We start from the raw sequence: 14,643 nt of genomic DNA, 5'->3' as shown, positions 1-14,643 counted from the left end.
ATATCAAATAAAACAGGAAATAGCTGAGTCAGATTGATGATAGATATATGTTTAAGGCATGATCTCCCTCAGCATTTCTTTTAGTACAGATACAGATATGTCAGGAAAAGGAAGTCCTTGTCAAGGGAAGTGTAGCAATGGTACATATGCCAATTTACCTATACCAATACTCAGGCTTGACGTAGTCGGCGAAGGTCTTTGGTTCGTAAGGGCCGTGGTGGTCGTGGCCTGATTATTAGGAGGGATTTTAGCGTGATTCATAGTATCATGGGGAAAAGGCACAAAACTTACTGTGGGCGTGGGGATCTTCCTTTGGACCAACGTAGTCCATCTTGATGGTGTTGCCGCACTCAGAGCAACGCTCAACTGGCCGGTCCTTGGAGACCTGACAATCCAAAAATGTAAAATTTAGCTACATTCATATCATAATGGATGGCACAACGCTGATAGATCCCGGAGGTAGCTGGGCAAATGGAGCAGAGAATCATATATCACTTACAGTCAGCCAGATGACAGTGTGAGAGTCGGCTGGGTAACCAGTGCATCCGACGTAGTGTTCCTCTCCGGCGGATTTGACGACAATTGGGTCCTGGATGGTTCCTATATGCAAGGAAGAGTGAGCAATGCCTCATACACAAACCTATTCTATATTTCGTAGACACCGATTGAGTGATTCATCCGGCGTATGACATTTCAAAATGTCCGGTTGGACAAATCATGAAAGAAACAATCCAGAAATGATGTAAACGGCACATACCGAGTCGTGAAGCATCGAGGGGCTTCTGGTCGAAAATATCGATTCCTTGCATTTTGCCCAAAAGTTCCAATCGCTCCAAACCCGTGGACTGCTCAAGATCAGTAGGAACGGTACCGGGCTTCGCTCCGGGGGCAAGAAGGTCTGATGGGGTTTTGGCCTCTAAAGGTATAGAAAATTCTCCAGTTAGACTCTTGACTTTAATCCCAGTATTGTATTCTGACGCCCATATTCCGTAGGAGAGTATAGGAATGTTGCAGAGGCTCAGGCTTTATAGGCATCTCCAAAAGACGCCTTCCGTCCAATTCAGAGCCTTTCGTGACCTCAGGGAAGCAAATACAAGGGTCTAGAGAGAAATTCTAGGTTCAGAACGGTTGTCTTAACGGACCTTCGAAGGAAACCATCTTTCCAGCTGATTCGCCAGGTTGAGGATCCCATTTCGACTTGGCTTCGACTGTCATAATTTAACAAGTTAGTCACGGCTCTAACCACGCGGTCTGTTCCAAATGACAATTTCTTCGCCCAATTGGACATCACATCACTCTCATGTCAATCAAGCGAAGCTTCCTTTAAGGCAAAAGGACGGAACTGATACGTACATCGAACGAACGACGTAGAAAAAGAGCGCTTCGCAACAGCTCGGACCGGAGTCCGTCTGGCAAGGGCGAAAACACTTCGCTGGACAAACATCTTTTCGCAATTCCTCAAACACCACCAATTGGTTTGTTCGGCGGACTCTGTTGTGGTGATAGGAGAGGTTTGAAGTCGAGGTGGAGTGATGATTTTGGACTTTTGGCTTGGAAAATGCCTGCTTCCGGATGGCCAGTCGCTGCTTAGTCATGGTCTAAACAGTTCTAATCTGACCAATGAGAATTATATCGTGTGGAGCCACTTTGAACAGATTATGTCATCACATAAATCTAACCCTTACCGTCCAAAAAAGGAAAGATCTCAACCACAAGTCATCAGTCGAGGTTCCTCGCTGCTCCGTCAATCGAACCTACAAAATCGTGACTTTGTAGTTAGAACGGATAGTTTACGTATATGCAACCTCTGGTTAGTCTCTCTAGTGTGCGATATCTCACTATTATTCGCTTCGACTAAGCTGCTTCTCTGCTCACACAGATGAGACCGCCGCCGAACAAACGGTTCTTGCAATCTTCTCGAACTTCGAGGTCACTCTATATCGCTATAAATGGGGACTATTCATCCGTTCTGGTGAATGGAACCCAGTCCATTGAAAAATATAGGAGCATTACCCCTTGACGGCTCTTTGAATATCTACGTGCGGATGGCCCGAACAACAGGGGATACAACTTCTAGCTTCAATCCATTCCAAAGTTCACATTGGAATGACCTTGATGCTAATTATTTTCCACACCATTGCATGTGCATCTATCTTAACGACAAGATGACTTTCATTTGTCACCCAATACTCCAGCACCGATTTTACCATCGTCATCTTTCATACCTTCGGCATCAGATTTAGTACGCCGCTTCGCATGCTTAACTCGGTATAACCTTTTACGCACGGATTGTTGCCCCTTAAATGTCCAGTTTTTGGTCATTCCGATTCCAGAAAATGCACAGAAGAGGTTGGGTAACTCCCTTTGTTTACCCTTCAACGTTGCGTTTTCCCTTTCCCTTATTTCCAGAGCACGCCTCTTTTTTGTACTACAAGGTCCGCGGGATATTAGAGGTACAGAAGAAAATTTCATATTGTTGAGCTTCCATACTTTATATCCTGCTGGGCCTTGTCAATGACCAGCCTGCAAATATTATTAACTGGTCCAAAACGAAAGATCCGAATATGCGGGTCACAAGTCGGGGTTGGTTACAGAAACACATTTACGTGCAGGCTTACGGCCTTAAACTTACTAAATCCCAGTAATGATACCCGCCTTTCCGAACTCTCTCTTCGTACATGGGCGAGTGTGACCCAGATACTAGGTTCCAGATATCACTAGTATTTCTCAACGCCTTGATTTGTCAACCGAGTCATTCTGTGAATTTGGTGGCCGCCCAGCAGTGTCTCTCCCTTGTACAACCTCTTCTTACCATGAAGCTTCACGCCGTAGACAGCGAGATATAAATTGGCTTATTGAAATATACTGACTTGGGCCAGCCAGTTTATTGCCCTTTGCTAGTATCTAGCTACCCGATTTGGTATCTTGATGGGCCCTGACTCAAATTTGCGCCCAACAGATGAAATAAAGGGGGCTACAAGTCTGTATTACGTAGCCAACTCTATCTTGTCCATACGTTGAGCATCAGCCCTAGGAAGGGTGTTTTCAAGAAAGGGTAGTGGGACGTATGCAAAACTAGACATTTATTATTTGGAGCAAACAAAATGGTAATATCAGATGATATCAATCTTTAAGCTACTTGGTCTCAGCCTCATGAGGCGAGAACACGCCTATGGTGCATAAATCCAAGCCTCATTATCAACTGCCTTGTTGGGGTACTTTTAATACTCAAGATTAAGACTGGAGTCATCCCCAATATTTTCGTTCTGAACATGTTCATTATTACATGCTGAATCGACAATGTTTTCGGGGTGTTCTACACAATGTGTAACCATCCTTAAGGGGGCAACAAAGTGCTTTCCTAGTTAAAACATGGGGAGGTGCTTCTGCAGCTATATCTCGTTTTTTATAGACGTGGATAAGGGTGAAATGCCCTTTTGTACTACCCTGCATCCACGCATCAAAGGAACAAAATCAAACCTCGATTGACTTTGGGGTATGCTTTCGTGTTCAATCGGCCACTGCCTCTACTGGGTTAGTCTCGATATAGGTATCCTTCAAAGTTTTCCTACATGAGACTCCAGTCGTCGGCTTACCGAAACCCCGCCCCGATCAAGAAGAGACGACTAACCAGCGCCACATAAACTGACCAAAATTCAGAGGCCGTGAAGTGTATGAGTAGCTCCCCTGCCTTTTTTACGGATTCCTGCATATCATACTGCATGATGTTAAGTCGTCGCCAGCAAAGTCATAACGGGCGTTCCTGCAGGCGCAGTCGAGTTGGATACAATGGTAGACTAATGTGCAACCTTTACGCATCTTTTCATCTCGCGCATGCACGGTACTCGGGAAATTTCCTATATTACCCTAACCCGGATCTAGTCATCGCCTAAGAACACTTCACCGCCATATAAATTACACGCGTCGTTCCCTTTCATCAGCTGAGGCTCCATCAGGCCGATATGTATACTATATGGTGAGTAGATCGCCCCTTGGATTCCCTACCCCTGATACCCACCCCTTCCGGAGACACACCCTTATATTGAACCCACAAAACCGGTCAGGCACGTCCATGTTAGATCCGCATGCGAACATCACACACAGCCTCGTAATAGCCGAGTGCTCCTAGTGTAACATGTTCAGTAATATGTTCAGTAACTTACTTAAAAATAGACTAACGAGTTGTTTGCTCTAGGTGTATATCCGGTGGAACCTCTCCAGGAATATTGTGGCCCGGACAATAAAATACCGAGATTAAGGACTTTATCTACAAGTATAGAATGTATGGGGACGATATCTCCGTAAGAAGCTTTATTTTGTTATAAGACTTTCTTGATCGTTATATCTCAGGAATAAATAGAGCAATGGAACCACCACCTTGGTACAAAACACGAATGAGGTTGAAGGGTATGTAAAAGGGGACCATCAATGTGAAGCCACACCGACTAAATAAACAGGGGACTCAGCCCACAGCCCGCCAAAGGGAGCTGGAGTACAGAAAAGGGTATATATGCATAGATACAAAATCAAAATTGACATCTTCAACACGGCATCCTGTTAGCTCGCTCCCACTTGTACTTCGTGTCTTGCTGCCAACAGTCAATCTCAAGATGCAAGAGATACAGAAATCGGAAAGGAAAAATACAATACATAGGAAAGTAAACATAGGAACTAATATCCGCCAGAGGGAAAGAAAAAAAAAAGGAGTGCTCCATACACTTAGCATGCTAGCTACAGGCCTCCTGTGATATTACAGGGATGTAGGCCAGGTGAGCCAATCATTATTATACGGGAAAGGGTTCAGTAGATAGAAAATTGACGCCAACGGTTATGCAGCTAGTAAAAACGAAAAAACGGAAGAAAAGGAAAACCAAACCAAGCGAGAGAAATTATTAGTAAAGAAGAATATAGAGTAAGCAAATGGCTCTGAAGCGAATGACTAGGGCTCCATACAAGATACATCTAAACAAAGGGAAGGAAAGGGTATTGACCGTAATTGAGTTGGCTACAGCCATCGTTCGTCTGGCATTCATCCAGTCAGTGGTAAAATGGAGAGCTGGACAAAAGGCAGAGAAGAACCTGGAGTTTGCTAATTCAAGGTTTGTGGTGTCAATTTGCACAGGACACCTGGGTATCATAAGGGCGGTAACGGGATTGGGTGAAATTAGTCGCCTAGTTATTGGTATTTTATCATATCAAGCAAGTTGAATTGACATCCCACTGAAGTTGGGATAGCGGGAGGTTGCAGGAACCATGGGATATAGCGCGATGGGTGTCTCATATTCTTGCTTCATTCTTCGGTCCAGCCGGAGAAAAGATTCGGTGTGGTTGATTACACGTCAACAATGATGACTCGACGGGAATCGAGCTCGAGAGAATCTGTGACACAATTATTTTTCTTGTTTCTTTTTCTGTAGAAACAAAAGGATCACCGGTCTCTCTTTGAACGTTGTGCCTTTAGATGAATTTTTCCCGCCGGTATGTTTGTTCTAAATCTTAAGAACTTTCGATGGCCCAGAATTACTGCTTTCTCTTGACATCCAGATGTAAGGAGGCAGGCTCAAGGTGTACCTGTCGAATTTTCGGATCTTGAATCTGAATAACCAAAGTAGAGAAAAGTATCCGACAAATCCCGAAGTCAAATTGAAAATTAAGAGTCGAAAGGGAGAGAAAGAAAAATTAGACATCGATATTAATAGACGTATGCGGTGTTCTTTGTAATTTAGAGCAAGATGGGTACCAATAGACTTGAATGTACCACGCTGTCGCACATCATGAGGCGCGGGTGGAAGCGATCTAGTCCCGATAGGTAGCAAAATGGCATTCGAGAAGCGTTCTAGCGGGAGTCGAACGAGGAGTGGCTCTTAGATTGGTGGGGGATTTGAGGGGTGGATTTCTGCAGCTTTTTCTCGACAGGCTGCGGGAGAAAATCCGCTGCCGACCTTCGTAGCAACGATACGCCAGCGATCGTTTTCGTAATCTTGAATAGCGTTACGCAGGCGTTGCACCTTTGAAGACAAAACATGTCAGTATATCGGGCACCAGCAGGATGGACGTGATTAGTGCCCAGTGGATTTAAGTTTCGAAAAAAGGGGGAAAGGTTCAGAAAAGGTCAGGGGAAGAACGGGGATCAGGAATGCACGGGTCAGGGCAAAAGGACGTACTGCTTCGTCTGTCCAAACTGTTGCTTTTGCCCGCAGTTTGGTGCAATATCGTACTTGCAGGGTCCCGCTGGTCCGACCTGGGAAGAACTCTGCAATTTGCTTCCAGGTCAGGTTCCGATTTTCCTTCAGCTCCACGAGTAAACTGTCGTCTTCCGGTGTGAATTTCAATTTTGGGCCCCTGGGGCGAGGCGCAGGGTCCGGCATGCCCGGCTGGCCAACGACGCTTTGTGAGCCGGTGCCTCCACCGGGGGAAGTGAGTTCACCATCACTACCCTGAACTGCCGCTAGGGTAGCCTGGGACGGTAGTCGGTGATGGTGATGTTGTTGATGAATCGGGGATGTCTGGTGATAATCATGTTGTAGAGCATGTGGGTGGTGAGATGAATGATCTCCCGGAGTAGGTAAAAGCATTTCGGAGGAGTGTTGCTCGTCAGCATGAGATGATTCTGGAAGCATGGAAAGTCCGATCCCAGAAGCCGTCTCATCACTCCCTCCGCTTCGCCCATCGTCCGCTCGCCGCCTTTTCACACCATGCCGGTCTCCAGGGTACGGCAACGGGAGTGAAGTGGAACTGAAATGAGGAGGCAGCTGCGGTGGCACCATAGGCGTTGGAATCATAACTGGCTGCTGTTGCAAGTCACGTACAACGCCGTGCTGACTAGGGGAGGGCATCAAAACCGCACCTGGACCGTGGCTCGGCTGACTCGGTTGTTGAGATTGTGAGTGCTGGGGCTGTTGCTGCGATGCCTGGTGGTGCTGCTGCCGGTGCTGCTGGTGCTGTTGATGGGGGCTCCGGTGCAGGGGATGCTGTTGTGGCTGAGATTGGTATTGCGAAGTATGGCCACTCGAAATGAAAGCTGCTCCAGGGCGTCCCCCATGATGAAGCGTTGCTTGCTGTTGGTCTGCCTCGTATACCAACTGGCTCTGTTGCTCCTGCGCTTTCGTCTGTTCGTGGGCGGAGTAATCAATTTGATAATCCCGGTATGGATCCGCCAGCGTCACGGCTGCGAACCAGCTCTGCTAGAGCTTTGAAGCTCCAGCAGGCTACTTGAAATTTGCGCCAGAGGGTGACCTAGTGGTAGGGAAGGGCGGTTGTAAAACCGATTGCCCTGGGGATTGTCCAGTCCGTTGCCCTCCCTGTTCAGTTCTGCCTTCGTCCACTCCTGAATGAAGCCCTGATCCTCCTCTCTTTTTCCGCTACCAACTCCTAGGGCCTAAATTCAGCCCCCTCTTTCTCTCTCTAGGCGGCTCCTAGATAGGTTACTCGGCACACCCTGTGCGTATAAATGAACTGGATCGCGTGAGGCAAGCTCGTTGATAGCAGCGAAAAGAGTAGTAGAGGAACGCCCACCCCACCTTCTAAGGACCTTAGCGATGCCAGAATGATAATAATAAACAGTATGATATTGATAGAAGAAGGGGAGAAAGGGGAAGATCGAAGGTCGAAAGAATGCTATATCAGTAGAAGGGCATATGATATTTGTTCAAGTGAGAAGTTGCATATGTCGAAAAAAAATTGCTGACAAGCTCACACTTCAAAGGCAAAACTAGTTCTGTGCATGGTTGTATTATTATTATAATTTATTGTCATGGAGGTCATCGGGACGCTGGCGACAGATCATAATAATAATAGGTATGGTAATAACGGCATAGCAGGGCATGGGATAGTAATAATAATAAGGGCGTATTAAGAGAGGGGCTTGATCAAATCAGAATAGAGATGGGAAAGGAAAGTATAAAAAGGTATTTTAAAATGAGTATATGCGACGTCAGGACCGGCAAGACTACCTGTGCAAAAATGAAGGGCAGAGAAGAGAATTGTGCCGACCTGTGGCCCATGAGCAGGAAACAACGTTTAGTCGGGAGAAGCTGCCGTTAATTAGCTTCGCCGGGATAAACTGGGGCTTGTCTGAGAGATTCGATCAAGGGAAGCTGGGCAGGAAGCCTTCGCAAAGCCTAGACTGTAATTAGCGAAATTCCCGATATCACTACTCAAGTTCCTTTCCATGAAACGTGTGTAAGTATAGATGTAGAGGTGTACACAGATACGTACGATGCGTGTGATATTCAAAAAGACCCACCCGCGCCACCGTTGGAGGTTTGAAAAAATCCACGGATGGCTATGACAGGCTCCACAGCTCCAGATATACATAACACGTTATAAAAGGAGGTCGAAAGGAAAAAAAAAAAAAAAAAAAAAGCTATCGAGCAGGTGGCTGCTAACCCCGTGTAATGATGTTCTGACCAGTGACGAACATTAAAATGACAAGGGTTGCCAGTGGATAAGGTGTGAGAATCCCCGTCAGGAGAGATATGTCGAGAAGCAAAAAGCGGACAGTCGTGTCAACCCAGCACACTGGATGCATGCCGAGAGTTACAAGAGGTGGTTGAACCAGCTCCCTGAAAGGTTTCTCTGTTCTGTCCTCTTCACTTCATCCATATTATTTCGGGACTTATTGGGCATCAGACGCTCGGGGGTGTGAAGAGTGGCCTGCTAAGCTGCAGCTGCGGCAATCGTCCATAACAACCCTACTAACAACACTTGGCTCAAGGATGCTAAGCGTTCTTTCTGTACAGAGTTGCGTATATACGCTCTTCCCGCCAGCTAAAGAGGGATGTGCTCGCACTTTCAGCCTTCTTCCTCATCGTCTATTTCTTCTTTTCTTTTTCTCTTCTTCTTCTCCCTCCCTCCCTCTCTCATTCTATCTTTCTCTCCTCACCTTGTTCTAGCTTTCGATGTTGCCAAAGGGGAAAAAACAAAACCAAAAAAAACCAAAAAGGGCGTCCATCGTCCCCACGGCAAACGGAGTTTGGCTTTCCCGCCGCGAGCTTCGAGCTTGTGGCTTTCTTTTTTTATCATGGATCTTAACCGAGAAAAAAAGGAGAGACGGGAGAGAGAGAGAGACCGAGACAGAGGGGAGACTGTGGATAGATTCTCCCATGATCATGAGCGTTGTCAAGTCTGTTCTCCGTGGAGTCGGAGCATCTTGACGCGACAGGATGTTGCATCAAGACTTAGCTCGCTGCGAACAAGGGCTCTGGCAGACCAACGTGCAGGGATCCTGGCAACTGGCCATCACGGCCGCGGTGGAGATCGCAAGATGGGCTCGAAAGCAAGGTAAAAGTCGCTGTCGCCGTCGCTGTCGCTGCCACCGTCATTGTCGTTGTCGCTGTTGACGGGCTGAGGTTGAGGTTGAGGTTGAGGTTGAGGTTGAGGTCGAAGTCTCTTTTGACGTCGTCGCTCCTTTTAGCGGGCGGTGAAACCTCAGCGCGCGCTGGGCAGAAAGAAGGTAACGTGCCGCCGGCCGCCGCCCAGGCAAAAGAAAAGCAGCGCAGCCAAAAAGTCCACCGTCGTGGATCTCTTTGCTTCTTCTTCTTCTTCTTCTTCTTCCGATTCTTCACTCGCCCACTTCGTCTCTCCCTCTGACCATGTTTTCTTATTCTTCCTCCTTTGGCTCCTTGCTTTTTTTTTCCCTCTTCCTTCTCTCTTTCAGCCCTTTGGCCTTTTTTCTCCTTACTTTCTCTCAGAAATTCGTTACTTGGACTAACAGGCGGAAAAAAGCAAGCATTAACGTCAGAAGAACAAATATGAAAATTTATACATGGAAAAAGAACAGAAGAAAATCTTAACTATAAAAAAAAGAATCACGAATCGAATTCCAAAAAAAGGAGATCGGCGTTGTGCAAGCGCGGTCGATATTTATGCGAAACGGCTGCAGTTTCCCCTGTGCTGGCTTGGGAGAGATTCGGTGCCGGGGAGAGGGAGGTACGCGGGCATAAATATATGTACGTATGTACGGAGTATATATATTAGGCTTGCACGGAGGAACATGCCAAAGAACTTGCGAAGCAGTGCCTGAGTGCGCTGGAGACCGTTGATTTATCTATCACTTTTAAACATCTTGATCAGCAGAGGTCTGTGGCCGGTTGATGTCCGTGGCTTGCATTGGCTCTGGGGTATCAGGACAGCCCTCGACATAAGCGTGCATGCAGACAACTCTCGACTCCATAGCGCGATATCCATTGATAGCCACGCCAGGAAGCGGGATGATAATTTCTTTTCCAACATAGACACCAGCAACAACAGGAGCGATGTGATGGGGGAGGTGAGGTGAAGCCGAACCAGCAACTAAAAAAAAAAAAAAAAGGCAAAACAGACAGGAAACAGAAGAATACGACATCATCCCGCTCACTGAGAAGGACTGGACACAGCATCACAGGTTTTGAGCCTGTCAGAGCCATCTGAACACGAGCTGGCCCCTTCGGGGCTTTCTGGGGATGCTTTTCTTGTTTCTTTTTCTGTGCGTGGTTTTTATGCACTCTTGCAGAAAAGCCGTTGTTGAAGGGGCTTCTCCCCCAAACCACACCAGCCTAAACCAAGGCCTTGCGCTATCTTTTTAGGCAAACTGACTAGCCGGGCATGGACCAGCCCAGTGTTGCGCCACTGCTTTTATCGATAGAGCCGATAGGACGGATGACGAAGTAATAATAATGCGGTTTGCTGGTTGTGGAAGAACCCCCCCGGTTTCAGAGGTAGTGTCACCGAAAAGGAAAAGAGGGAGTCGGGCAGTTTGCCGAGTCTCGTCCAATCGCCAATACAATCTCGAGGTATGCCCTGGTTATATGCGCCTTCAGGAGTAGGACCATGGAAAAGGTCAGCAACAACCCCTGGTCCGCGTGGATCGAAGTTGAATCTCAATATGATCGACTTGATATGTAATAATATATTAATGACAGCGTCCAAAAGGCATATCGGCTGGGTTAATTAGCTACAACCCACCGTTCTCGCTCCTCACATGCCGTATCCATTATGAACAGCAGCCAGAGTCGACTTCAGCTCATGCAGAGTACGACCTCTGTCAGTATTTCGCGGATAGTTCGGGGCCAGCACTCCGTGCCGTGAGAGCTAATTTAAACCACTTTTCCAAACATAGAACCGAACCGCAGGCGGACGGATACGCTTAACCGGCTGAATGCGCGCGAATCTAACTCCGTTTGCATGAAAATATAAATAAAATACGTAGTTATACCATATTCAAGGTGCAAATTCCTTGAGGGAAGTTCCAGGCAAGAGCAATCATTTCCCGCAATGATAATAATGTTAATCAACTCCTCCGTACATCGTTATCGTATTTAAGTATTTGCGCGCACAGATGAAGTTTCACCACTAGAGACGGTCCTAGCTGATTTCGGATGCTGCAGAGCCTAGCTCATCAGTCCCTCGTGAAAAAATTTACCTCCCAACCGAATCTACCCAACGCTATCCCCCGGCCCAGGTGTGGGAGAATGGGTACCCAAGGCCGTCGGCATTGGCGCGCATCACTCTTCTGACGGTGGAAGGAATCAAGAGAGCGAATCAAAATATCGTGGGGAGGGGTGAGGAAGTTGAAGAGGTTTTTTTTTTTTTTTTTTTTTGTAGGTCTCCACACCGTAGACATGAAGCAATCATAATATAACAACAGTCTGCTGTGGCTGGATTTCGCCAACCCCTGATCAGATAAATGCGGATTCTCCAAACCTTCTTTATGAGCTTGGTACAGACACTGACTCGTCTGAAGAAGATCTCACAGAGTTAAGTCAGAGAAACAGAAACAGAAAAAGGAAAAGCAGAACAAAAAGGAAAATATATAGAAGCCCAGTCTCTAGGTTGCTCCTCAGTTTTCAAGTTTCAACGCAGAAGAATAGGCGAGCCAACCTATTACCAGAATCATAGCGGTTCTCGAAAAAGCGAAGAGGAGGACAGTGACAATAAGCAGGAAAGTAAAAAAGTTGCAGAAATGTCGAGGAGATTTAGATCATGCCTGGTAGGCTCCGCATGTCTAGCAGAAGCTGCATCCTTCTGAAAACAAGGATATCGGGCTAGAACGCAATTGCGTGATAATATTCAACCTGAGCTGCCCACCACATGCAAAAGGAACTCCGGATGGAGTTACATGAGCGTGTAGGGGGAAGAAGAGAGGTGTAGAAGTTGAGACTGGTCAGCCAGCCATTCATGGTTAATTCTCCACCACAAAGGGAAAGGACCAGCCCCCTGCGGTGCATAAACAAGGAGTAGACGAGAAGAGGGAACGGGAGAGGCACACCGCAACAAGACAGTCAAAGAAAGTAAACAGAAATTCACCAATCGATACCGGCAGCTGTACGGACCGAACGAGTACGGAGTACAACCTCTTGATCCCACTCTTCGGCTTGCCCTGCAATGAATGTCAGTATGGGCCGGTTCCTCATCAGCAACCAATGACAGTATCAACAGATGCAAGGGGTCTTTCAAGGAACGTCGGGCCCATCCGCGTAGAACCTTGGCCCAACGGGAGGAAAGAAAACGGAGGTAAAAAAGAATGATGTTCCATCGAAGAAAAAGAAAGAATCTAAAGAAAGAGGAAAGTAGAGAGCGAGAAAAAGAGAGAAAAGGAAGAGGAAAACTATACTCCGTAGAAGGGCGAAAACATACAGGACAAGGGAATCAAAGGTGTTCAACTGTCCACTGGACTTCAGGCGAGGCTGAGGTACATACGGGTCCATACCCAGAGTGCTACTTATTAGACCGTTGTGAACTAGCTTCTTTCAGAGCTTTTCTCAACGTCGGCGACTCAAGAGAGCTGATGATAATTATGACGTGAGGTAGTAATATGCTCCATTTTTTTATTTTTTTTATTTTTTCCTTCTCACGAATCCTTTATATCCGGCTTTAACTATTCACCTCATGAGAAGAAAGGAGGAGAGCGTCTTCAGCATAGATCAGAGACGATCGTGAGAGACTGTCGATAAGCCCTGAATCTCCGAATCAATAAATAGGCCTCTCACGCTAGGAGCCGACTGTAGTCTTTTGAGATGTGAATAATACAGCTCCACCCCGACTTTGCAGTATTGGGAGATGTGGCGCATGATAGGACAAAGAACGATGCTTGTTGGCGTTTGAAATCCTAGCATGGCAGGCTTCGGGGCTCAATTATTGGGTTTAACCACTGTGTCGAGCGAAATGACAGCCCCAATTGCAGAGCTATGGTATTCGCGATATCCATGAGATGTGAATCCGTCTGCATTTCGAGGTGGTGGCACGATAATAGTAACACCTTCTGCCAAACTGTCTGCCCTGGTGGATACGGCCAATGCCTGTCTGCTAGCTTCCATCGTCCAAGGGGCCAAGAGCTGCGTCGATACTCCTATCGTATATTTATCATTCGACGTACTCCGTATGTGACATATAAGCTATGATATAGCAACGTTTCCTGCTATACGAAATGAGCCAATTCGTCGCTTTTCTCTTCCTCCTGCTGTCGTGTCTGCGCATCTGTCGTTGGATATTTCTTTTCTTTTCTGCGCCGTTTTTTGGGGCGTTTGGACGTTTGGACGTTGCTTGGCTTATATAAGCAGGTTGATTGGACAGAAGCAAAAGTTGCTTTTTGCTGTTTGATAACAACCGGATTATATATGCGTGAGCAGGCCGGGATGGTTCAGCACGGCGCGCCCATGCGAGAACGAGCTCTGGCAAGAGTGATCGACTGCCGTGCATTTGAAGGAAGGACGATGAGAGCGACGACGAGCAGCACAAGAGGACAAACCGCAAATCCTGGGCGAGTGGGTAGACGGGACATCTACCTGTCCAAGTCAAGCTTCATGTGATCCATCGATGCTTGAACGCCGAGCGGCTGCGTCGCTAAAAAAAAAACAAACTGCGCTAGGCTATTAATAGGGACCAAATGTCCCTTCTGGGCTGGCTTCTAGCTTCTCAAACGAAGCCATGCTTTGTAAGAAGTACGTGACAGCGCTGAAGGAATCTCCGGCGCTTCGTCAAAGGGATGTCTTGCGTATCTCCCTGTTCCCTGGTAGTCCCGGAGCGGGGATGACGGCGAGGGCAAGAAGAGATAGGGGGAAAGAGGAAGAGGGAATAAAAAAGGTCCTCCTCATGACCATGGTTTGAGAGGAGTGAGTGTGCTGTAATGCAGGTACCGGGATGCCTGCTGTCAACTCATATCCAGGCTCACCATATATCCGCTCTCCACCAGGGCAGACATAACAAGGCAAGTGATTAACGGCTTTCCTTTTTTTTTTTTTTTTTTTTTTATTTTGCCGCTTACCAACCCGGGTTAACAAATGCTGCTGCCTCCATCTCGTCTTTTTTTTTTTTTTTTTTTTTTTTTTTTTTTTTTTTTGGGTTTTAGTTTTGTTTGTTTTCCTCTGACATGACTAGCAGCTAGTTACTTATGGAGCCCTGAGCAGTTTCGAAGGTTCAAAGCTTACCACGTCCTATCAACCAAACATTATGGATTATGGATCCTCGGGCTGCCAACTTTGGCCATGCTCTGCCAGCTCCGCCAGCCTTCCATATCGGCTATGGGCGAAACCACGTCCATCGGCGTTGCGTTGAAACAATCAAGTTTACGCGGACGTCCGTCAATACTCTCCTGCTTCATCGGCCTGCCGCAAGTTTTAACCGAATCGAGCAGCCTAATTTGGCGGTCAACCGTCAAAAAGGGAA

The 14,643-nt window shown here is 46.9% G+C and overlaps 4 protein-coding genes across 4 annotated transcripts; all 4 read right to left on the bottom strand.

Annotated features, from left to right (window-relative positions):
- Nucleotides 1-154: 154 nt before the first annotated feature.
- On the bottom strand, nucleotides 155-1,444 carry TERG_06224 (uncharacterized protein; the record flags this gene model as incomplete). Its single annotated transcript, XM_003233183.1, has 6 exons — nucleotides 155-228; nucleotides 292-385; nucleotides 500-600; nucleotides 758-916; nucleotides 1,143-1,208; nucleotides 1,354-1,444. 6 exons carry the CDS (start codon nucleotides 1,442-1,444, stop codon nucleotides 155-157), a joined length of 585 nt encoding a protein of 194 aa, XP_003233231.1.
- Nucleotides 1,445-5,864: 4,420 nt separating this feature from the next.
- Nucleotides 5,865-7,042, bottom strand: TERG_06222 (uncharacterized protein; the record flags this gene model as incomplete). The annotated part of the gene is made up of 3 exons (XM_003233181.1): nucleotides 5,865-6,008; nucleotides 6,165-6,818; nucleotides 6,848-7,042. The coding sequence occupies 3 exons, from the start codon at nucleotides 7,040-7,042 to the stop codon at nucleotides 5,865-5,867; spliced, it is 993 nt and encodes a 330-aa protein (XP_003233229.1).
- Nucleotides 7,043-10,057: 3,015 nt separating this feature from the next.
- Nucleotides 10,058-10,406, bottom strand: TERG_08895 (uncharacterized protein; the record flags this gene model as incomplete). Its single annotated transcript, XM_003233179.1, has 2 exons — nucleotides 10,058-10,293; nucleotides 10,358-10,406. The coding sequence occupies 2 exons, from the start codon at nucleotides 10,404-10,406 to the stop codon at nucleotides 10,058-10,060; spliced, it is 285 nt and encodes a 94-aa protein (XP_003233227.1).
- A 2,078-nt stretch (nucleotides 10,407-12,484) lies between these two features.
- On the bottom strand, nucleotides 12,485-14,201 carry TERG_12383 (uncharacterized protein). Its single transcript, XM_047751346.1, has one exon. It carries the CDS (start codon nucleotides 13,675-13,677, stop codon nucleotides 13,342-13,344), a length of 336 nt encoding a protein of 111 aa, XP_047606820.1. The 5' UTR covers nucleotides 13,678-14,201; the 3' UTR covers nucleotides 12,485-13,341.
- Between the last annotated feature and the right edge of the window lie 442 nt (nucleotides 14,202-14,643).

The sequence above is a fragment of the Trichophyton rubrum genome, assembly GCF_000151425.1.
Source record: "Trichophyton rubrum CBS 118892 genomic scaffold supercont2.7, whole genome shotgun sequence".
Lineage (NCBI taxonomy): Eukaryota > Fungi > Ascomycota > Eurotiomycetes > Onygenales > Arthrodermataceae > Trichophyton > Trichophyton rubrum.
The sequence above is the reverse complement of the archived record's forward strand: the minus strand, read 5'-3'. Positions and strand labels throughout refer to the sequence as shown.

Coding starts and splice junctions, on each gene's coding strand:
- TERG_12383 (XM_047751346.1), bottom strand. CDS start 13,677: ATGCACGGCAGTCGATCACTCTTGCCAGAGCTCGTTCTCGCATGGGCG.